The 23,871-nt window shown below is 38.4% G+C and overlaps 1 protein-coding gene across 1 annotated transcript in view; it reads left to right on the top strand.

Annotated features, from left to right (window-relative positions):
- Positions 1-23,871, top strand: part of GPC5 (glypican 5) — an 827,733-nt gene that overhangs the window by 136,079 nt on the left and 667,783 nt on the right. The window contains 3 exon segments of the mRNA XM_030036731.2: positions 20,734-20,991; positions 20,994-21,178; positions 21,180-21,404. Of these exon segments, the coding sequence (XP_029892591.2) occupies positions 20,734-20,991; positions 20,994-21,178; positions 21,180-21,404 (668 nt within the window).

The following is a 23,871-nucleotide window of genomic DNA, read 5'->3' as shown; positions in this document are numbered from 1 at the left end:
TATTTTCTGGGACAGGGAATTGCTGCATACCTGGATTTTATCCCAACACAGATTCAGGAAATGAGCTGGTAATGCAGCCAGACCCAGGAAAAAATAATTCTGGAGTCCTAATGCACATGGAGACAAAGACACTCAGAATACTTAATTGTAGGTGGATTTTTTAGAAGTTAAGATATAGTTCAGAAAGTAATTTCAAATTGGACTGCAATGGAAATAATTTTTTGCTAGAAAAGGTACCTTAAGTAAAGTCAGCACAGTACAAACTGTTTTTTTACTGCAGTATTTCTTTTCCAGTTATCTGGTTTTGTGGGATGAATCAGAAAAAATCATGTTAATACAGTAGAGTATTCTTTAGGAAAAATATATTGAAATAACAGTGTGCTGCATCCTTGCTTTGGGAATGGAAAATGGGTATTATTAAATTCTTAAATGGGTGATAACTAATCTGTATATCAAGCAACACACATTAATTAAAATTAAAAATAAATATATTACTGGTAGATATATACTAAATAATTACAAAACACTAAACCGGCTAGGATATGTTTAATAGTATATCACTGAGTTGGATACATTTAGTAGGATATCCGTAAGAGCTTCCTCTGCCCTTTCTCCAATGCTAACCAACATTTCAGTGTTTCACTAAATCGTCAGTGGTAGCATATCTTATTAGTGCCAGACAAAATCAGTACAGCAAGCAGGAGCAGATTTTACCAGTTGGGTTTTTTTCCCCTTGTGATTCCTGAGTTTTGGGGAATCTTTGCTGAAAATAATTAATTATGTAATGGGTTAGACCTTTTAGGCTTCATCAGGAATTACCATATAATCAGGTGAGAGGCAAATTTACATTTCATAATTGTGTTTACATTTCATGATTGTGTTAGTCATTTGCACTTGAAGGCCCTTGCAAAATTAATTTAACACCCAAAGGTTCCCAAACAGCAGAGAATCTTATAGTAAAATATTTTTCCTTTCTTTTTTTTTTTTTTTCCCCCATACTTTAATTCAAAGAAAATATCTTAGTGGCAATTGAAGACCCATGAGATAGGTAAACTCAGTACTAAATTCACCTAGCACTAAACCTGATTGAATTTGCAGATCCTATGACTGGGATTAATCTCTTCTAATTTTAGCCACCTATAAAGTAGCTAAAAGAGTATCTAATCTATTGCCTCATTTAGGCTCAGCATAGTTCATGAAGAAAGAAAAGGAACTCCAGAGCGCGATTCATCCCATCCAAAGGTGGATGGCTGCCATAATCAGGATGAATTGCCCTTCAAAGTTGTTTGTCTGAGTGGGAATTATGGCTTGCACAGTTAAAGCATCTTTTTAATTAATCAGTCAACTTAGGTTTGCCTCAGGGATAAAATATGAGGAGGTGCCTATCTGAACTCACTGATTATCCAAATAGCTAGGGTGGGTGAAGGATTTGACTTTTAGATGGCTAAAATAAGGTGAAATGAACGCTGCTTTATGCTTTGAAAAGATGACACTTTGGCAAGAATTGTCTCATTATTATGATACTTCAAATTATCATTCTTAAACATATAGAAAGGAGAAAATACTATCCACTTTATTCCCCCCCCATCTCAGAACATCATTAAGGAAAAATACATTGCATCGTTGTCTTATATAGCTATATAAACTAAGCCATCCATGAGAAATTTAAAAACAGTACTTATTTATTTACTTATTATTGAAGAGTATAGATTTGGTGGGGTTGTAGCAGCAAGTTATTAATGATGCATAAAGTACTGCATCAACAGTTAAAAGGCAGAATAAAGCCAGAATTTTGCAATTTTTAAATTGTGTTATTACTTATTGTAGATTTAGAAAAGCTAAAACCAGTACAGCCCAAGAAGCAGGGAACATTCTGCTGGAAAGAAGATAAAAGAAAAAAAATACAGTTTTTCTTTTGTATAGATTTTTTTTTTTTGCCTTTTTTTCATTATTCCTCTGAGTCCTTTCTTGTATGTGCCATCTATAAAGACATATGACTGTAATATGAGTGTTCACAGACCTGTGTCTGCTCAGTGGAATGGTTTATGTTACGGTGCATTTTTCCACAAAAAAATAGTTATGGGTGTCATCTTTCCTCATGTAGATGAAAGTTTCCTAAGCCCCATATTTCTAGTTGATGCATAATGGTTCTTACAATGCTACTTTCTTCCATGGTTCCTAAATGACCAATGATTATTGCTCATGCCATACAGAAAGTCAGTTAATTTATGCAGCTGAACCAAACCATGCAGAAAGATGTCAAGTGAAAAAAAAAAACTTGAAAAAAATCCTCACGATAGGAATAAGTCAGAGAATCTAAGAAACAGTTGTTTAAAGAATGTTCTGATACTCAGCTTCAGATAAGTAATGGTTGTTGCAGCTTCAGAAGCACACTTCAGTGCTATTCGTTGCACACGTGCTCTGCTCCTGAGCCTCCTAGCATGTAACTAGTCACGTATTTATTATAGAACAGCATTAAGGTATATTAAGGTATATTAATTTGCATTATCTACCAGCTAGAGGAGAAAGGGATCCCTTCCATTTCAAGTAAAATGGCAGCTTTCTGAGGGCAATTTCCCATCCTCAAGGAGAGTCCTTCGTCAGCAGTCACGCTGGTTTGAGGAGTCTTCCTGAACCATTGATAACAATACACAGGAGTCCTAAGAAAGAGCAAGATGATCCTGTATCTCTGCTGTAAATGTCATCCCCCTAAGGGCCACAAATAAAGAGAGAAAGGAAATTAGTTCTCACAACAGAACATTCCTGTAATATTTAATATGCACAAACTTCCAATACGAACTTCTGGTCACAGAAGAGAATAGCAGGGCACTTCTAAGAGTCTTGGGAGACTGAGAAGTTCCCTGGCTGTTCACCTTCCTCTTGTTTTCACAGTACATTGTTAATTTGGAAACATATTGTTCCTGTGTGCATGGGATATGAGAAGGGACTATTCTGTTGTTTTCTAGACAGATGATTTTCATGGTCATGGAGAAAGCTTCTACATCTTTTGAATATCCTGCGTTCAGAGCAAGTCTGCGTTCAACAGCTGCAGTTATCACTCATCGTTTAGGTTTAAAGTAGGACAAATTTACAGGGCTTTCTTATAAAAGAAGCATACCATTGGAACTGAAGTGGAAGTTTTCTTTCCTTGGATGGTCAGAGCAGATCAGTGTTCTTGGTTCTCCTTCCCCCACCCCGTTCTCCGTGGACTGCAGTCTGGACAAGAGTTGTGGTCGCGTCCATTTTGTCACTGCTAGGCAAGTGGCCAGTTCAGGAAATAGCTTAATACGTGATCTTGTGAAACGGGATTTGGCAGGTGATTAAAAGGCGTCTGCTAAATTGAGTGGAGAATGGGGCTCCTACTGTCAATCTTTAGTAGACAGCACACAACTTTTATTGCTTTTCTCTCCTGTATCTCTTTTATCTCTTTGATCTCTATTAGTAGAGGGTGAGGGAGCCCCATCAAGCAGTTCTGGAACCAAGTATAAAATTCAGAAGTGAGACAAAAGGTGCACAGGAGGCAGAGAACGTTACAGCACTGTCTTCCAGATTACAGAAGGAAGGTTGCCCAGAACTGGACATGTTAGCTATATCAGCATTGCTAACTCTGCAGGTCTAGGGAGGCATTATCAGACTGCAGGCCAAGTAATACAGTGTGGCACATGTCCACACTACTTAGGGATAGCTCCTTCTAGAGCAGACCACATCCTTTTCAAGTACCACTTGAATGTTTATGCATTCTTGATTTTACATGACCTTTTTTTTTAATGCATTTTTTCAGTCTGCAATAATATGAAGGATGCATCACACCCACCAAAATGAACCCAACGTGCTATGCTATATGCCCAAGGGTGTCAGAAGAATGAAGGGAATGAGAAGCTTTCTGGAGCAATATTGGAAGAGTGTGGAGAGTGCCGAAGCTTACACAGGTTCGGCTATAATGTTTTTTCAGAGTGGTCCCTGTCTACAGAACCATACAGGTTATCTTGGAAAGAACTAGTTGGAGCGATCTGAAACAAACCTGTGAGTAAGCTATTAGTTATGGGTCCAGTGGTGAATAAGTGTATATAAAAGGAGATGCACGCATGTTTATCTTGTGTGACTATTAGGTCAATATTAAACTAATTGTAGACATCAAAAAGAAATGGGACATCACTTTCAACTTGCAGAGGTATATTTTTCAGCTTCTCTACAGGTTGTATATTTTCTTTAAGAGTTCATTACTTTCACCAGAAATTTGTTCTATGTTATAGACTGCCTTCATGCGGTTGAAGTTAGATGAATACCTCATTTTAAAAACATACCTAGTTGCAAGAAAATAATCTCTGGACAAACAAATCTCTGGAGGAGACAGAGTTTGATCACATTTTCTACAGTGGAAATTCAGATACAGGTGTTACAGGTCAATAATATGGAAGTTATAAGTAAATTTGTAACTAAGAAACCCAAGCTATACAGGTGAAATAGCAATACTAATGATGATTGGTATAATAGAGTGGATTGTTGAGCTTGTCACCATCAGCTCCCTCGGTAGAAAATTAAGTGAGAGGCACTTTTTTGGCATGATTCATCTCCCCATAAATATTTTTGTATGATTCATCTTCCCATAAACATCTAAAATAGGTCAGATGAATCATGCCTTAAACATCCCCATAACTTTTTAGTGTTGAAAAAAAGAGAATATGGTATTTAGCTGAGGTGGTAGCTGAGATTAATCAGCACCTTGTATACTTGTGTGATAAGTGTGATAAGCTGATGTGCTCTTTTGCTGCCTTCTTCCTTGTGGGTTTTGGGGTTGGCATTGTCATTGTTTAGTAAACATCACTGCTTTCATCAGTATTCGCATGCATAAGTTCAAGGTTATATATGAACTGAACAGTATAAATTGGAAGGCTCCATAATGAGCCTTATACTTTGTATTTCAGAGGTAAAATGTGTATCAATAGCTGACATCACAGTATATGTTACTCTAGGAATATAGTAATGTAAATCAGATTCTCATGAGGAGTCATGAAAAAATGCAGAAAAGGGCAAAATGTTCTCCCATCTCCTATGAGATTCCACTGGAAATAGTTAATTCTGCTCAAGCCCAGCTGTCACGAGTGCTGATAAGACTGTTAAGAGATAACGGACCTCTTGGCACAGCTATGGAGCAGCATTGGTAAGATGTAAAGGTTGTTCACTTCAGAATTGTTTTCCACAGCGTTTTCACTGATTGATTTGTTTTGTCAATATACCCATTCAGAAGTGCACTAGTAGTTGTCGTTGGATTTGTAGAGGTAGCAAAAGACTGAAAAGGGTGAATATTTTTTGTTTGTTTGTTTAACAGAAAAAGGGGAAGCTAAAGCATTTTAGACTGCTTAGTTATTGGGAATAAAAAGCTGAAATATTTAGAAGCCAAATACAAGAACATATCAAGTAACAATGAAACTGTGTTTACTGGGGACAAGTTGGGTCAAACTAATCTAATTTCCCTGTATGGAAATGGAAACACAGTGTGGGTATGTGAGAAACACAGATGTTAAGTCACTTGTCTTTCCTGAGTCTTTTTACGCTATTCAACATGCCATTCTCATAAGTAAGTAAGGAATTGTTTTGATAAAATCACCCCTAAACAGATGTAAAACTTTTTGGAAACCTGTATTTGATTGGTTAGCAAGTGTTCATGGTCAGAATAGAAGGACACTTGGGTTGTGGTTCTTGGGCAAGTACAGCCACCATTTTCACTACTGTGTTGAATGGTGAAATAATCAGTGTGCTCTCAACAAGTGAGGGAGGGCAATAAGAGCTCATGTGCAGGCTGGAAAATAGACCTAGAATTCAAAATAGCTGTATGCCATTCAATGTGGACATATGCAGATTCTGGATTTAGGTAGGAATAAGATGAGTTGAAGATTGGAGAAATACAGGCTCAGCAGTTGTTTGTTGAAATGATGGAGAGCGCTTAGTGGTTCCCAAAGTGAACATGAGTTAGAGAAGTGATGCTATTCCAAAATAGGTTAACAAAACATTTTTGAAGTACCTAGTCAGGCAGAGCTATATATGAATTTGGAACTCCTAACATATACGTTGTCCACTTAAGCACATAATTTGGGCAATTTAGACTTCCCTTTGGAAGTCTTCAGGATTAAGTTCAACTACATAGAGGTAGAATGGACCCTATTTATGACTGAAAGAAGTGGGATTGTTCATTTTAATAAAAAGAACAGAAAAGAAATTTGTAACAGTTTTCAGGAGTACAGTTCGTCACCTAGCTTCTCTGAACTAATCACCCTCTTTCTCTGTATAAATAGAGGAGAAAAGCAGTGTGATTCATCTTATTTCCATGTGGACACCTAAACTAGGTCAGATGAATCATGCCATCATCCTCTCTACTGATTAGCTGAGAGGTAGAGTCATCTGCTTTGGAGATGCATTTGGTCTTTGGAGATGTCTGCAATCAGGTGGGGAGGATCTAATCTGAAATACCTAAAAGCAGGAAGAAGCAAATAATTTGTTCTCACTGATGAGAGCAAATAAGAGTATGGGGAAGTAATGGAACAATTTTATTGGAGGTTATGGCCTCTCTGTTACTGTACTTTTTTTAAGAATAGGTTAGGTTAGATAAATATGTTAAAATATGAGATCGTAAATCTAGTTGAACCTGCCCTGGGTTCAAAGGATGGATTAGAGGACATCTCAAGTTCCTCCTAGCCCTGTGCTTCTGTGTGGTTTCTTTATTTAGCGAGAGATATTCCAGTCCTACATAAGCTAGGATACACAGCTGTAAAGGGAACAGGGAGGTAACTGTCCAGTTTTGAGTGACGCAAGAGATGCATACCCCTTGTCACATTGCATGGTGGGGCAGATCACATGATGGGGTGGAAATCACAGTGGGGTTCTAGTTTGGAAGAGACACATATTTCCAGCAGCTACTATCTCAAGCTCCTTCCTGGAAAGTATTGCGTACCTTGAGAATGTGTGAGTTGGCAGTGCTGCAGCAGCAGTTGCAAAACAGGGCTTAGCAGAGCATCTACAAATAGTGGTAGGGTGAAAGGCTATTGGCACCCTCAGTAAAGCTAGTAGATGATGTACTGGTTATACTCATGAGCTCTCTGAAAGTAAAAAAATTTAGCATTTAAGAAGACAAATTTTCTTTTATATATTTGGAAAGAATTTGCTGAAGGTTAAAGAGCATTAAGATATAAAGCTTAAGGGAATAATTTAATGAAGCCATATTTATGTAATTGCTCATACTACAGTAAACATTGATTTATGTTTAAATCTAACATCTATTGTTCTTTGGTCCATTGAGTGTGCTCTAACTAAACATTAATAGTCATCAAAAAACATCTTGACAAACAAAATCAGAAAATAATAGGTGAGAGAATCTCATGAAAAAAAATGGGATTACTGTTAAAGAAGAGGATTTCAAAAATCTTCAGACTAGACCGCATCTTGACAACATACATAGACTATAGAGAGAAATCCAGATTATATAAAGAAATACAGGTTTTGACTTCTTGTTCATTGGTGCCATGAGGCCAGAGAGCTGGACTGAAAAATCAGATGGAATTTCTCTTTGGCCAAGGCCATTCTGCCTGATACAAGCAACAAGTGCAGTCGCTCCCCCAGAACGTATAGGGAGAAACATCACTCTGCCAGGTATTCTGGTTTTGGGGTGGGTTTTTTTGTTTTTTCTTTCCCCGACAGATATGCTCAGTGGGGGTATACTCAGCAGTCTTAACTGACTACACGTGAACCTTAACAATAAACAGTATGTAATGTGTTTTTACCATTTTCATGGTAAAAACCATTCTTTTAAAAGAGCTTGAACATCACGGAGCGTATCCAGAACTTTCACCTCAAGAGCTTCTGTTGCAGGCTTAAGTAAATGCACAAAAACCTCTAAGAGTGTTAGTGGGGAGCAAGCAGAATGCAAGCAAAGGGGATTCATCTGTTTTTGTCCTTCAGCTTTGTCTACATTCAAAAGTGTGTATGACTTGGAAGTGGAGCTAAAGGCAAGTTTCTCATAGGAGACTCCCTTCTGAAGGGAACAGAAGGCCCAATACGCAGACTGGACCCATTTCTCATGGAAGTCTGCTGCTTCCCTAGGGCCTGGGTTAAAGATGTGAAGAGAAAGCTTCCTACCCTGGTACGGCCCTCAGATTGTTATCCATTATTGATTTTTCAGCTAGGCAGTGATGAAGTTGCAACAAGAAGTCCGAGGGCAATTACGAAAGGCTTAAGGGCCTTGGGACTACTGGTTAAGGATCAGGAGCACAGGTAGTGTTCTGCTGTATCCTCCAGTTGCAGGGAATGATGAGGGAAGAAACAGGAAGAGCCAGCAGATCAATACCTGGCTCTGAGCCTGGTGTCACTGGCAGAATTTTGGGGTTTTTCATCATGGGCTGGTTTACACGGCACCAGGCCTGCTGGCAACAGACAGGGTACTCCTGTCTCAAAGGGGGAAAAGGATCTTTGCACAGGAGTTAGCAGGGCTCATTGAAAGAGCTTGAAACTAGATTTGAAGGGGGAAAGGGATAAAACCAGGCTCACTAGAGATAAGCCTGGGGGCAGCCTGCCAATGTTTGAGGGACGGTGTGCTAGCGAGGTCCTTCGGTCTGCCATCCCAGTGGAGACAGGGGATGGAGTTCCATGCAGCAGCAAAGATGCAAGGGTTGTTGATGTGTTAGAAACCACAGAAGCGCCTGAGAAGGGTCACACAGGAATTAGGGTTTCTGCCCCAAAAAAGGTGGTGGGATCAATAGCTCAACTGAAGTGCATCTACACCAGTGCATGCAGCATGGGCAACAAACAGGAGGAGCTGGAAGCTGTTGTGCAGCAGGAAAATTATGACATAGTTGCCATCTCAGAAACATGGTGGGATGACTCACACAACTGGAGTGCTGCAATGGATGGCTATAAACTTTTCAGAAGGGATAGGCAAAAAGAAGGAGAGGCAGTGGAATAGCTCAGTATGTTAATGAGTGTTTTGATTGTCTAGAGCTTGACAGTGGTGATGATAGGGTTGAGTGTTTATGGGTGAGAATCGGGGAAGGCCAACAAGGCAGATATCATGGTGGGAGTCTGTTATAGACCACCCAACCAGGATGAAGAGGCACACAAAATATTCTATAAGCAGCTGGGGGAAGTCTCACAATCTCTAGCCCTTGTTCTCGTGGGGGACTCCAGCTTAACCAGACGTCTGCTGGAAATACAGTACAGTGGAGAGGAAACAGTCCAGGAGGTTCCTGGAGTGTGGGAAGAAAACTTCCTGACACAGCTGGTGAGGAAGCCAACTAGGGAAGGTGCCCTGCTGGACCTGTTGTTTGCGAACAGAGAAGGACTTGCGGTGATGTGATGGTTGGAGGCCGTCTTGGGCATAGTAATCATGAAATGACAGAGTTTTCAATTCTTGGAGAAGTCAGCAGAACTGCTACCTTGGACTTCCAGAGGGCGGACTTTGGCCTGTTTAGGAGACTGATTGACAGAGTCCCTTGAGAGGCAGTCCTGATGGGGAAAGGACTCCAGGAAGGCTGGGCATTCTTCAAGAAGGGAATCTTAAAGGCGCAGGAGCAGGCCATCCCCATGTGCTGAAAGATGAGCTGGTGGGGAAGGAGACGGGCCTGGTTGAACAGAGAGCTTTGGCTGGAACTCAGGAAATAGCAGTTTATGACCTTTGGAAGAGTACTACAAGGATGCCCTGTGGTTATGCATGGAGAAAATGAGAAGGGCCAAAGCCCAACTAGTATTTCACCTGGCTACTGCTGTAAAAGGTAATAAAAAATGTTTCTATAAATCCATTAGCAACAAAAGGAGGGCAAAGGAGAATCTCCATCCTCTGTTGGATGCAGGGGGAAACATAGCAACAAAGGCTGAGGTACTTAATGCGTTCTTTGCCTCAGTCTTTAATAGTAAGACCAGTTGTTCTCAGGGTACCCAGCCCCTTGAGCTGGAAGACAGGCACAGGGAGCAGAAAGAAGCCCCCATAATCCAAGGGGAAACGGTTAGTGACCTGCTACACCACTTCAACACACACAAGTCTGTGGGGCTGGATGGAATCCACCCAAGGGTACTGAGGGAGCTGGTGGAAGTGCTCGCCAAGCCGCTTTCATCATTTATCAGCAGTCCTGGCTAACCAGGGAGGTCCCAGTTGACTGGAGGTTAGCCAGCGTGACACTCATCTACAAGTAGGGCTGGAAGGAGGATCTGGGGAACTACAGGCCTGTCAGTCTGACCTTTGTGCCAGGGAATGTTATGGAGCAGATCATCTTGAGTGCCATCATGTGGCATATACAGAACAACCAGGTGATCAGGCCCAGTCAGCATGGGTTTATGAAAGGCAGGTCTTGCTTGTCTAATCTGATCTCCTTCTATGACAAGGTGACTCGCTTAGTGGATGAGGGAGAAGCTGTGGATGTTGTCTACCTGAACTGTAGTAAAGCCTTTGAAACCATTTCCCACATACTTCTCCTGGAGAAACTGGCTGCTCATGGCTTGGACAGGCATACTCTTTGCTGGGTAAAAAAACTGGCTGCATGGCCGAGCACAAAGAGTTGTGGTGAATAGAGTTAAATCCAGTTGGCGGCTGGTCACAAGTGGTGTTCCCCAGGGCTCAGTATTGGGGCCAGTTCTGTTTAATATCTTTATCAATGATCTGGACGAGGGGATTGAGTGCACCGTCAGTAAGTTTGCAGATGACACCAAGTTGGGCAGGATTGTTGATCTGCTGGAGGGCAGGAAGGCTCTACAGAGGGATCTGGACAGGCTGGATCGATGGGCCGAGGCCAACTGTATGAGGTTCAACAAGGCCGAGTGCCGGGTCCTGCCCTTGGGTCACAACAACCCCGTGCAGTGCTACAGGCTTGGGGAAGAGTGGCTGGAAAGCTGCCCGGCGGAAAAGGACCTGGGGGTGCTGGTCGACAGCCGGCTGGATATGAGCCAGCAGTGTGCCCAGGTGGCCAAGGTGGCCAACGGCATCCGGGCTTGTATCAGAAACAGCATGGCCAGCAGGACTAGGGAAGTGAACATCCCCCTGTACTTGGCACTGGTGAGGCCGCACCTCGAGTGCTGTGTTCAGTTTTGGGCCCCTCACTCCAGGAAAGACATTGAGGTGCTGGAGCGTGTCCAGAGAAGGGCAACGAAGCTGGTGAAGGGTCTGGAGAACAAGTCCTATGAGGAGCGGCTGAGGGAACTGGGGTTGTTCAGCCTGGAGAAAAGGAGGCTGAGGGGAGACCTTATCGCTCTCTACAACTGCCTGAGAGGAGGTTGTAGGGAGGTGGGTGTCAGTCTCTTCTCCCAAGTGACAAGCGGTAAGACGAGATGAAACGGCCTCAAGTTGGTTGCGCCAGGAAAAATTTCTTCCCTGAAAGTGTCGTCAGGCATCGGAACAGTCTGCCTAGGGAAGTGGTTGAGTCACCATCCCTGGAGGTATTTAAAAGATGTGTGGATGTGGCACTTAGGGACATGGTTTAGTGGTGGACTTGGCAGCATTAGGTTAGTGGTTGGACTCGATGATCTTAAAGGTCTTTTCCAACCTAAACAATTCTATGATTCTAGGTGCCAAAGCTACTAGCGACAATGGATCATTTAACAAGTATTTTCTAGTTCTTAGTTTCTAAAGAATGGGTTATGAGTTGGTGTAGAAATTAATTGTATTAAAATCAGGAGTCATACTGTTTAAGAAAGGGTGAGTCAGAGTGGACTATTCCAATCCATATCAATATTTGATTTTAATATGTTATAATCAAAAGCAGCCACACAGAATATTCTGTACAACTGTCATAAAAAAGTCCTTCTAGAAACAATTTCTCTTTCCTGAGACTTCCTCAGTGTTGAAATGTCTTCTGGATTCCACTTAAATTTGATAAGTTTATATACTAAAGCTGTATGTCTTTTCCTAACCAGTTTGGAGAACTAGATTTTTATGTTGTTGTTGACAGGTGCTATTTTCCTCTTGTAATTGGGAAAGAGCATATTTGTCAGCCTGATTATCCACCTCCCGAGAGTTTCTATCTTGTCAAGTTAGAAATGGTACATTTATTAATGTATCTGAAACTTGGAAGTGCATACTTCAAATTCATTCCTTTTCACAGCATTGCTCAAACTAGGTACTGAAATATATGGCATAAACCAAAATACTTTTGCATCACCTTCATGAAGCAGAATTTTGCACATATCACTGATCACTAATATACCAGAGCTATGCGGAGGGACATAGAGTGTTTCTTCCTGATATCCAGTAGTTATAGAGGAACATAGAACTAACTTCAACAGAATACAGATCCAGTCGTAACTTAATTGTTCCTGAATCTTCCGTGGAAAACATGGATGTTTGTTTAAGAAATGCAGCCTCGAAGGACATTGTTTTCCTTTCTTTTTTTCTCAATAAAAGTGAAGTGAAGCAAAGCAAAGTGAAGTGAAAGATAATAAATGCATCTAATCCCTTACCAAACTCTTTGGAGGCTCTCTGAAACCCATGACATGTAGTCATATGTTAAGTAAACAAACTCCTCACATTTCTTTGACTGATGTGACAATTTTTGGTGTGGAATTCCTCAGACTATCAGATGCAGGAATTCCTGATGCAGGAAACCTCAACCAACACCTAGAAGAAAGCTATCAAATTAAATATTCTGTGATACAAAATGAATATATTTACTTGTTTGATGTGCAAGAGATATTGATCCGTAGTGTTACATCTGCTAGAACCTGATTATCATTTCACTTTAACCTGTATAAATCAAAAACGAGCTCACTGAAGTTGAGTATTGCCAGCATAAAACTGGGATAATTAAAAAAAAAAACAAAACAGGTTCTAAACCTTCAAATATAAAGACAAAAGCTTCACCTGATGTCAGCCATCAACATAGCTTTATGGAAATCTTCCTGAGGTTGTTCTTTCTCTTTATATGTAATTCCTCTGTGATTTCCTGATAATTACTTTTTATAAAGCTAGCATGTAAAGTTGTGATGCTCAGGCAACCCTGTGGAAACCAAGTATATACTTTATTTCATTCTAAGAAAAACATGTTCCCAGTTGTGCAGAAGGAAAGAGGATTTGCATAAATATATTAGAAATTTGTCATTTATCTACCTTTGAGACCCCTTTGTAGAAGCATGATCATCTCAGTTCTTTATTTGTATAAATTGCAGTATCATGTTACGTTTGATGACACTTTCTCTTAATACCAGTTCCTTACAAAAATCTTAGGGATTCACCCTGACTAAATGCAGATCTTAGTATATCTATCTGAACAATTTGTTCTAGTGTTCCTTTATAGTCAATGGAGAGGAACAAGCACTTCCAGAGAGCAGATAATCTCAACCGAAAGTCATCATCTAAAGTCAGAGAGATGACTCATGCTTTAGAAGTGCTTGTTTCTCTCACCTGACTTTTAGGGAGCTTCAGGTGACTAGCTCACATACATACGTTTGAAGTTATGTGAAATGAATTTTGCCCTTCTAATCAATTAATTTTCTGACCCTCCTATCTCAACATCATCCTGCTATAAATTCCAAATTTCGCTTTTTAAAAAATACCCTTTTCATACACCTGAGATGACTTGCCTTCCTTATTTATTATGGCAAATGTGTAAAAATGCATATCATAAATCATTATCAGTTTAATGTCCTTTTGCAAACCATGCACAACATTTTACATCAAAAGATTTTCAAACAACTTAATTATATGATACCAGTTTTAAAGCTGTGGTCCCCTGGAATGTTCTGCTTGCAACTCTGAGTGTATTTTATTCTAAGGTGGTAAGCAATATATTCAGAGTTTAGAAATACTTTCCTCCAACGAGAAAGTATTGCCTATGAAATACATAAAACAATGCAAAATCAGAGCAGCATCTAAGAGGAAAAAAGGTTTTTGTAGGGCTCTATTTATTGCTAGTTGTTTCTCCTCCTGGCACCATACAAAACAATCTGCTGTTGTTGCTTCCAAAATGGCAAGATGAATGGTCCCATAGTCATCACTATTAAAATCATAAGAACAGAATGAAAAAAATAAAAAAAAAAAAGAACAATTTTGGGAGAAAGGTGGAATCACTGATTATAACTAGATAAAATAATAACCATGTGTTATTCATTCATTTGATTATTATTCATTCATTCATTCATATGACAGTCTTTCAATATTAAAATATCATCTATCAAGGTATGATTAAATAATTTACATTTCAGTTACAACTTAGGAGTATGTTAAATAGCAGATTCTAAGGCTAGGTATAATAAAATCAACAGTAGTAAGTTTCACTGAAAAGTTAAAAAAAGAATTTTATGAATCATCATTGGTGATGATTTTCATTAAGTTTTAAAAATTAATGAATCTCCAGAGAACTGGAAAAAGGATAATTTTATTCCAACATTTTATAAAAAACAAATACAAGACTTTGAGATCATCATGTCAGATCAGCTGAACATGAGTCCTGTTGCAGTGCTGGGCCTGTTCTTGAATGTATAAATAGAAAGATGGAGAAGGAAAAGAAAAAACCCCTGAATTTGTTGATTTAGAAAGCAATTTCTACATGGCAAAATAGTCAGGATTACTATGAAAAGATTAACACTGAGTAATGATATTAAGTACATTATAAAATAAGAATGAGAAGTACAATTATCCATTCAGACTAGCAAAAAGATGTGGCACAGTCATGAGTGAAATTCATCTCACCTGGCTTTGGGACATGTTTTTCTAGGTTCTTCAGCATATTAAATGTTCAAATAAAAGTTAAATTATTTTATACATTGGTTAAATTGGGAATGAGTTTCTTATGAGTCCTCACAATTTCATTGTGGGCAAAAAGGAGAGCACACCTTACATATGGATCGGAGAGAATTTGCTGTTTCTCTGATTAATGTTTTAACAGCCTTTCAAAGCGCAACAGTTCTTTTTAGTATAATTGCAGTGACACTAATGCTTATAGCCCACGTTATCTATGATTGCTAATTCCTATTAATACACCAACTAAAACTGTCATACACCAGCTTTCTAGTGCCTTTGCTTTTCTCTGGTGCTATACTCGTGCCTCCTGTGCATTGCTCAGATGAATCATCAATCCTGAGCTCTCCACTGGGAGGAGTCTGATGCTGCTGATGGAGGTTTCTTCCATGATGGTCTTGGGCCCTCTCAGGGTTAATTTTGTTTGTTTCAATCCTGTATTTGCTAATGGGGCACACTCTTACCTACCCTCTGGGACCTTGTGCTTAGTTACACCATGATTACTTCATTTTTTTTAGTCCCCGTGTAGTATGTTAAAGAGAGTTATGCAATTTCACAAAGCTAAAAAAAACCAACAACAACAAAACCACAATTAAAAAAAAATTACAACTTAACAAATTACAAAAAACCAAACTCAGAATCACAGGATATGCAAGAAACTACTGACGTCTGAGTATCTGAGTAATTTGCCATTGAACACAGGACAACTTAGGCAATGGCCAACTGATTCTAATTCAGGTTTTTCATATTTTCTTTTTCAAAGAGAGCTAAAATAAATTCAAGACGAAACAAGACCTGTTGAATTCTGAAGTCTGTTATGAGCAGTTGTGGCTGTAAAGCCTGCAGTGTATCACTAACACTTGGCAACACTTAGCCCAGAGTTGGTTGGGCTACAGGTTTAATCTATTCTACCTGTTTTCTTACTGACTACAGTGGTGAGTCTATAATCTATGAAATGGATTAATTTGAAATATGTGTTAATGAGGAGCAGGTTTAGTGAATCTCAAATATCTTCTTCTGGCACTTATCCTTTTGATCTGTCTCTCATATAACCTTCACAGGCAATGCCCTAATGAGTTCATTCCTTATAATTCATTTATATGTCTTGAAGACTTTATTCTACCAGCTCATTCTTCTGATACAATAAATGATTAGGGGATTTTGCAGTATATCTGGCACTGTGTACTACTTTGGAGTTAGGAATAGCTACACTGAATTTCCCACCTATACGTATTTCCCTGTTTGATATATTTTAAACAAAGATATTATGTATGTAATACTGGGTGGATTAATCTTTTTTCCATAATTATTCTTTTCCATAATTTTTGAATGCCTTTTGTTTGCTAGGCTGTAGACTGTACCTGAGACATTCCCCTTGACTCCCAATAAGACAATGTATGTAAGATACACTTGGTTGGACTATAAATCGTTCGTAGAGTGAGTTTGATGCTTCTGGATAATTTGCACTGCCCACAAACAGAAGGAAAACATATGAGATCACTGAACATTAATGGCAGCTGGCAACAGGCTAATACTTCCCCATAGGATTTTTCAAGTCATAATAAATCTGTAATATAATCCAGCTTTTGCTTGGATTTAGTTTATCTGTATTCCTGTATATTATGGGCTGATACTTAGGGTAATGGAAGCTCAACAGTTATGGATCCCCTCTGGACTGTGAAAGGCATTCTTGCTAAATAATATGTCCATAGTTCAAGGATGGATTTTAATCTGTCTGGTTATAATTTATTGAGTTCTATATGTTACCCTGACTAAGTGTGAATTAATTTGTAATATGTAATGTAGGCTGGTGAATTACTACCGAATTATAAGACTTCAAAACTTGTTGGCCCACTACTAATACAGGATTTTTAATTTATTAGACTATCTTAGATAATTAGATAGATTGTGGTATCTTTATAATTTAGAACCACCCATGGCTCTCAGGAACAGAAAGGTTAAACAAAGGGAATGAAAGATTGCAAATCTCTTAAAGCAATGACCTGATAGTTATTTTACGTCACTTTGTGATCAGTTTTTAAATACACTATTATCAAAAACGTATGTATATATGTATTGATATGAAGAACCAGCTGAATAAATCCAATACATCAAACAAAAAAGTGCCCATCTACATTTTTTTCCTAGCCTTGTGTTTTATTCTTTCTTAGCAAAACCAGGAAGAGAGATATTCCTGGTCCTTCGAAAAAATAATGGGTTAATATATTGACAGCCCTGATTTTTGACTTAGGAGTGTACAAATCATAATTTTAAGTGTAGCCAAAGAAAAATAAAGTTGACATGCCACCCATGGTAAACGCTAGACATTATTCACAGTAGTGATGCAGAAGGTATCTGTAGGATATTGTATAGCCGTTACTACAAAGATCTCATAAAGGGTGGAGATAAGAGGCACTGAGCCTGCAGATTAAAAAATCATTTAATAGTAATAAAAAGAGCTTGTCTGGCTCATCTTAGTTGTATTTAAAATGTCTTTTATACGTATTGGATTTATACTGATTGAAAACTCACCACTTCTTTTTTGTGACTGAATAATTAAGACTGATGAAGTTCGTCTGGGCTGACAGACTTAAAAGATAGAGAAACACATTGTTAAATCTATGATACGCTTGCAGCATTGAACCAGCATAACTTGATTTGTCATTGAAGTCTCTGAAAGTGTTGTAAATGACATAGATTGCCATCGTAAGGTGTTCACAGGAGCTGTTCAATATTGAAAGTAAACATAGGTCTGCTTTGCTGTCTGTCATTCTTCAAGCTGTCTGAGAGCAAAACAAATTTCTGGAATAGCTTTGGTGGTTATAAAGTAGGAAACGTGCCAGTGGAACAAATCTGATTAACAAATTTTCTAAGAAATCCTAAAATGACCGTTAAACAGCATGATGCAGAATTGTTAAACACAAGTGACCAGTATTACCATATGCTGTTTAGGAAAGCAAAAACAGTCAATAAATCATGCAGTTGCTTATTGCACTCATTCATCTGTGGGTTGCTGGGGCACTAGCAATGTAGTTCAGTCTTGAAGGTTTGTTATTGTTTAGACCACATTGTAAAAATCTATTGATTATCCATGTGCAGCATGATTTATTCTTTCATCTGATATTTGTGCTCTTGGTAACGGGATACTGAGCTGTGGATTGTAACAGACATTTTAGATCACATACTTTATGGTTTTCATCTAGGAAAAAGTAATAATAAAAACTTGAGAAGGGCCATAAGAACCTTATTCATATCGTTCTAAAGAGATTATTATAATATCATTATTTTACTAACATTACCTACTTTAACAAATTTCATCTGAAGCATTGGCAAAATTTGTGTAAAAGACTGAATCTGCAGTTACAAAAATAGCCATTTTCCTAGGAGGCTTTAATATTCTTCACACATTATTATTTTAAACCATCTAAACCAAGAATCATTTTGACTTAAATTTTTGTCTTTGTTATTCTGGCTGCTCCAAGCTTTTATATGAAGGGTTCTTGAGTTAGCGGTAACTGGGTATCTAGAATTCAGTTCAGTTACCTAGGCACAGCCATCTAGTACCATTTTAAATGCAAAACATCCACGCACAGCCTGGAGATGTGATACAGCACCTGCAGGATACCCGTGCCTTTCCGGACAGGCAGATAAATGGCATCTACAACTGAAAAAGGTATTAAACATTCTTAGGCAACTAAATAAAGCCTCCATAGTAGGGTTGTACATTCTTTGCATTCCTTGTTCCCTCCAATAAAAATGAGACGTAATGTACAGTAGACTATTTAGGGCTGTAATTTAGCTGTCCATGCATATGGGAGCTAGATGTCCAAACTGCCTTTATAGCTGGTGGAGATCTCATCCTTGGTCCAGTTGCCTTAAAGTGGGCATTTTTATCAATCTGATATGCCCTATCTGATATGCCGTGTCTCATCTGCTGCTCCAGAAGGACATGGGTCTCCCATACACATGTCCACACCTACAAAGGTGGGGTGGTGCACGGGTATCTCAGGTACGATCTGGCGTGAGGTGCTGAGGTTGAGAAAAGTCACAGAGGCAGTGGTGCTGCAGGCAGCTGTGGTCTGCAGAGTTACTCAGCTGGCACTTCGGTGTGTCAACTCGCGGGATAAACTGAAGAGGCTTTGCTGTATTGAATAGGTCTCCATTGGTGGGAGCCTAGCTCCAGGCAGGGTCCTGACTTCAGGAGTCTGACTTTTAAAACAAATCAAATTCTTTGCTGAATCACTGTGATATTTGGCACGTATGAATGATTATAGCGAAATTCAGTTTAGGAGAGATGCACATATGTATGTGGACAGTATTGAAAAAAAAAGACAAATGGGATGCACTTTCCTACTCTTTACTGTGGGCAGTCAACACTTTTTTTCTTACTTACGTGAATGTTAGAGGAATGGAAAAGAGAGAGATAGTAAAATCAGTCTTAAAGGTGGTGTGAAATAGGAAACTAAGAGTTAATAGATAACAGATAGCAGAGGAATAGAGGTAACGACTGATTTATAAGCGTGTATCTAATTTTTATTGGAGAAAGCAAAGTATGCATAGAAAGTATAAGCAGATTAGTTTAATATGTCTTCTCTGTGATCTTTTCACAAAGTGCAATTTGAAACCCACTGAAGTCAGTGAGAATCATTCCACTAACCTGAACAAGCTTTTTATCAGAATATAAGACATTTATTCTTATGCACTGACATATATTAAAGATGTGATAGCCAGTCTTGGTTATTATATTAAAATTATTCTGAGTTTTCTACTGTTCAGTCCATGACTTAACATCAGACTTCAGATTGCTTCAGTAATTGCCTGACATAGTTTGACACTATTTGGTTCTGCCTATTTTTAACATCAGTGTTTGGACAGTTATTAACTGTACTTCTTGGTTTTGGTCACTTTATTTCTATAGAGTCCCATTAAAAAAATAAGCATGGAAAAAAAAAATACATGAAAACTTGTAAAGCTTGAATGAATAAAAGAAAGTTACTGAGTCATAGCCATCCAGTGGATAAAATAGGTTAATACTTGTAATGTGTGTTTCTATGTATTTTTAATCTCAACTCTAAGGTAAGTTCCCTTTTGCTCTATATATTGCTCCTTTGCCTTCCGTGAAGCGCAAGCTTCTCAGGCAGACCTAGGAAATTCCTCAATGCAAACACTCTTTCTATTTTGAAAACCAGCATTTTTCCTTACCTGCAAATCATAGATCAAGGCAGGAGAGAATACTTCTCCAGTATACTTTAAGTGTTTTATTAAAAACTACTCAGTGTACTTAAGGATTGCCACCTAACACATGAAACAAAATGTAAATTTATCCATTCAGGCTTTACCAGTTATGCAGATCTTGAGGCTTAGAGAGGGTGTATCCATCACAGTGCTCAGCAGAGCAGTTCTGCACATTCCAGCACTTTGCTTGACCATAGCAATTGCCAGACCAAACAGCATTTTTCTCAGGTGTGTTTGGTACCTCTCTTTCCTTCGGAAGACGAGAAGACAAAACTGTTTGATCTTTTAAAAGTTAAGTTTTAATGGAAGGGAAGAGTTGTTTAAATTGTTTAATGTTACTTTTGCCCATCCATTTAGGGTGGTAAGAGGAAAGAGTTGAAGTGGAGTGGCTGAGAGCATTTAACTTGCTATTGCAACTTGCAGAATGAGTCATGAGATGAGACAGCTAATGTATGTATATACATAGACAGATACAGTAAGGCTTTATTGTATTTTGTAACTTAATAACTCAGCTTACAGTCAACTTCCTTTTATATTTTTGTAGACTGTGTTTAATATATCCTGCCAAGAAAACATACGGATTATTAATTGTGTTGCAACATTACTTGTAAGGTGGTTTACTATATACAAAAGACAGTTGTCACAGTTTGTGAGAAGTTTGTCTCTTCATAAATTCTAATGCAAAAATGCATTCAGGATAAATTTAATTCTGATGTAATTGTTTTAAGTTCTTGCTCTAATTTTGTATTTTTTAAACCTTAAAAATAATGAACTTTTTTTATTTATTACAGAAACCTTTGAAGTGCTTATCAGATTGGCTGAGAATTACACAAGCACACTTTTCTGCAATGCATATAGAAACATGGCTGCTGAGGCTACTACATGTGTTCCGGAGTTTTTCACAGATGTTGGACTCTTCATATTTGGCACAGACGTTAGCACAGAGAAATTTGTCAAGAGATTTTCTGACACCCTGTTCCCAGTAGTCTACAACCATGTGATTAACCGTGGTCTGACTGACATTTCACTGGAATATGCGGAGTGCATCCAAATGGTAACGTTTCCAAAAAGGCCGTAGGACAAATGGGAAGATCACTGTTACCCAGCCGAACTTTCTTGCAGGCTCTGAATTTGGGGATTGAAGTGATCAATGCAACAGATCATCTGCATTTCTCTAAAGACTGCAGCAGAGCTTTACTGAGAGTGCGGTACTGCCCTCATTGCCAAGGGCTGACTTCTGGGTAAGCCCTGTATGGGCTACTGCCTCAACGTCATCCGAGGCTGCTTAGGTGACACGGCAGAAGTTGAACTTCATTGGCGAGGATATATTCAGTCACTGGAGGAGCTCTCAAGTGCCATGAGTGGAACATACGACACTGAGCACATGCTTCTAAACTTTCATTCACTTCTTAATGATGCTCTTGTATAGGCTCGCATCAATGGACCAGGATTGCCTGAGCAGGTAAGAAGCTGTTTTTATCCACGCTCGGTGCAAACATGACACTAAGGAAAGTAACACTGATAACTGTTTCTTGTTTGGCTGGTTTTGCTGTGATGAATGCATTGGTATCTGGGTTCAGCTGTATTCGACAATGCATTTGTCCAGCACTACGAGTTTTTATTTGAATCATGCACATGACCTGCTAATTTCCCATATTCTATTCACAAGTTTAACATCAAGTGGAGATTCAGCATTTTGGCAGTGTTTACAGTAAAGGCTTTTCAAAATGAAAAGAATTCTTGTGTGGAAATTATCTTTTCCCATTTCCTATGAAACCACAGCTTTTTTCAAAATTTCGCTGAGTGAAAATTTTTGTTGCACAATCCAATGGAAAATTCTATTCCTTCACCCTTCTTATTTAGAAGTTAACATTTTCAGTAGATGCACTGAATAGACTTAGGTTTAACTTTAAAACTGCATCTGTTAAGTTCTGCTGAACAAGGGTGAACAGTGGAAAGTGTCATTAAGTTTGGAAGCTTAAAATATTAACAGGAAGACAGTAAATTATCTGCTGAAAAACTGATTCCACAAATATTCTATAAAAACAGAATAATACCCTAACATTTGTGTAAATGAGAGTGTTAAATCTCAGTGATAATATTTGTTTGCAGATTGGAAACTTGTTATATGGTGTACTGAGAATAATTTTTAGGAGCACAAAAAAATGTTTTTCGTGAACATAAAAAAATGAATTGCTTCATTGTTATATGCACATAATGACAAATTTAAGCAGCGCTTCTTTTAGGTACCATTGGCCTGTCTTAAAGAACCTATGACTTAGCATATATTATTTGCGTAATTTTGCAGGTTTCAGAGAAAGCAGCACAGTTCATTTGTAACATGAACTAAGTCCTTCCTTACATATACTTGAGCGAAGAAACAAGTTATGTGAGAGCTATGTTAGCTGTGAATGCATGAAGTGAAGAATTTAAGGTACTGTTAGGGAAAATACACATTATTTAGCTACGCATTAGAAAGAAAGTATATCTGCAAATTTATGAAGGTTATGTGAGTAGCAAAATTTGAATTCTTCCTACGTTATGTGTAATACACAATACATTTTGTAATTGTATTTTTCTCTGTATTCTTACAGGCAGACTTCAAAGACAGTGACATATTCTGTGTTTAATGCTGGATTGGATATCTTGGTCTGGGGAGATGCCTTTAGTTTTACAGTATACACAGGTCTAAACAGGGTGTCTGGGTGTCAGTGGTGTGGCATCAGCTGAGGTGCAGCAATACTTCTAGGACTACCACAGCCTGCCTCTCCATGTGACTAGCTGAAGTTGAAGCAGTGTCTTCTGCTAAGCAGCTGATATGACCTCTGACAACAAACAACTTGACCTAATATAATAAATAGATGATTCTTCATTTCTTACTAAGACCTACAGTCTGTTAAAATGGGTTCTTCATCGTGCTTGTAGTCAGTGGGTAACAGGGAAATTGCCCATTTCTGTGAATCTCCCATTTCTATGAATTTATACCAGCCAGCTACATATAGCCAGAATCTCCTGCTGCTGAACTTCCTTGAGAAAAACTGATTTTTTAAAAAAGGTTTTTCGCTAACAGTTTGGCTCAAAAGTGGCTCACTGTTGTCTGTCTAATTCCTAATGTGTTTCAGAGCTACAGCTGCCTTTTAGGGATATTCCCTTTTCCTTTTCAGGTTCTTTAGGGATCTTTTTTGCCTACAATTTTCAGGAACAAGCTAGAATAAGAAAGTAAAGGCTCAAGGGAAGGACTTCTGTTTTCTGTTTCATCCTGGGTCATTTAGTTTGGAAAGGTTTAGACTTGGATTTTCAACAGTGAACCATCATTGGCCCAGACTTAAAAGTCTCTCAGCACACTTATGTTTTCAAAATGAAAGTTTTTAGTCTCCAAAATAGTATATTTCACTCAATTTTAGTAGAAAATTAAATGGTTGAAAAAGCCCTCCACCCAGCATTTCGGCTTAATGAAAATTTCAGATTGATCCAAACTAAAATGCTTTATTTTGATATTCCTGAAAACTCTATGCCTTCCTTCTCACCTTCCCTCATGGGATGTAAGGAATAGTAAAATTTCTTATGTAATGATATTTTGTGCCAATGTGTTTGTTTGAAGATCAGATGTTTACTTCTGTTAAGATCTTCTCATATAGAATCACTTCCAAACTTTAAAGACTAAATATTTCATTTTTCACTCAATCTGCCTTAGATGTATACATTTAGACATATCTTTCACTTAATCTCTTATTTTATAATTGACCAGTCCTTTCTCTCTTTGGTCTATTATTTGGTCAAATAAGACTATGATGCATTGATCCCTTGAAACATGGTGATCTAGTTAGTCAGTTCCGATTTGCTAAGTATGGCTTGAGTATATTTCATATTTGCCCATAGATTAGGTATCAAGACCTAATTCTGACATGTAATAAATACAGTCTTTCAGC

Source organism: Aquila chrysaetos, chromosome 14, assembly GCF_900496995.4.
Source record: "Aquila chrysaetos chrysaetos chromosome 14, bAquChr1.4, whole genome shotgun sequence".
NCBI classification, from domain to species: Eukaryota; Metazoa; Chordata; class Aves; order Accipitriformes; family Accipitridae; genus Aquila; species Aquila chrysaetos.
The sequence above is the reverse complement of the archived record's forward strand: the minus strand, read 5'-3'. Positions and strand labels throughout refer to the sequence as shown.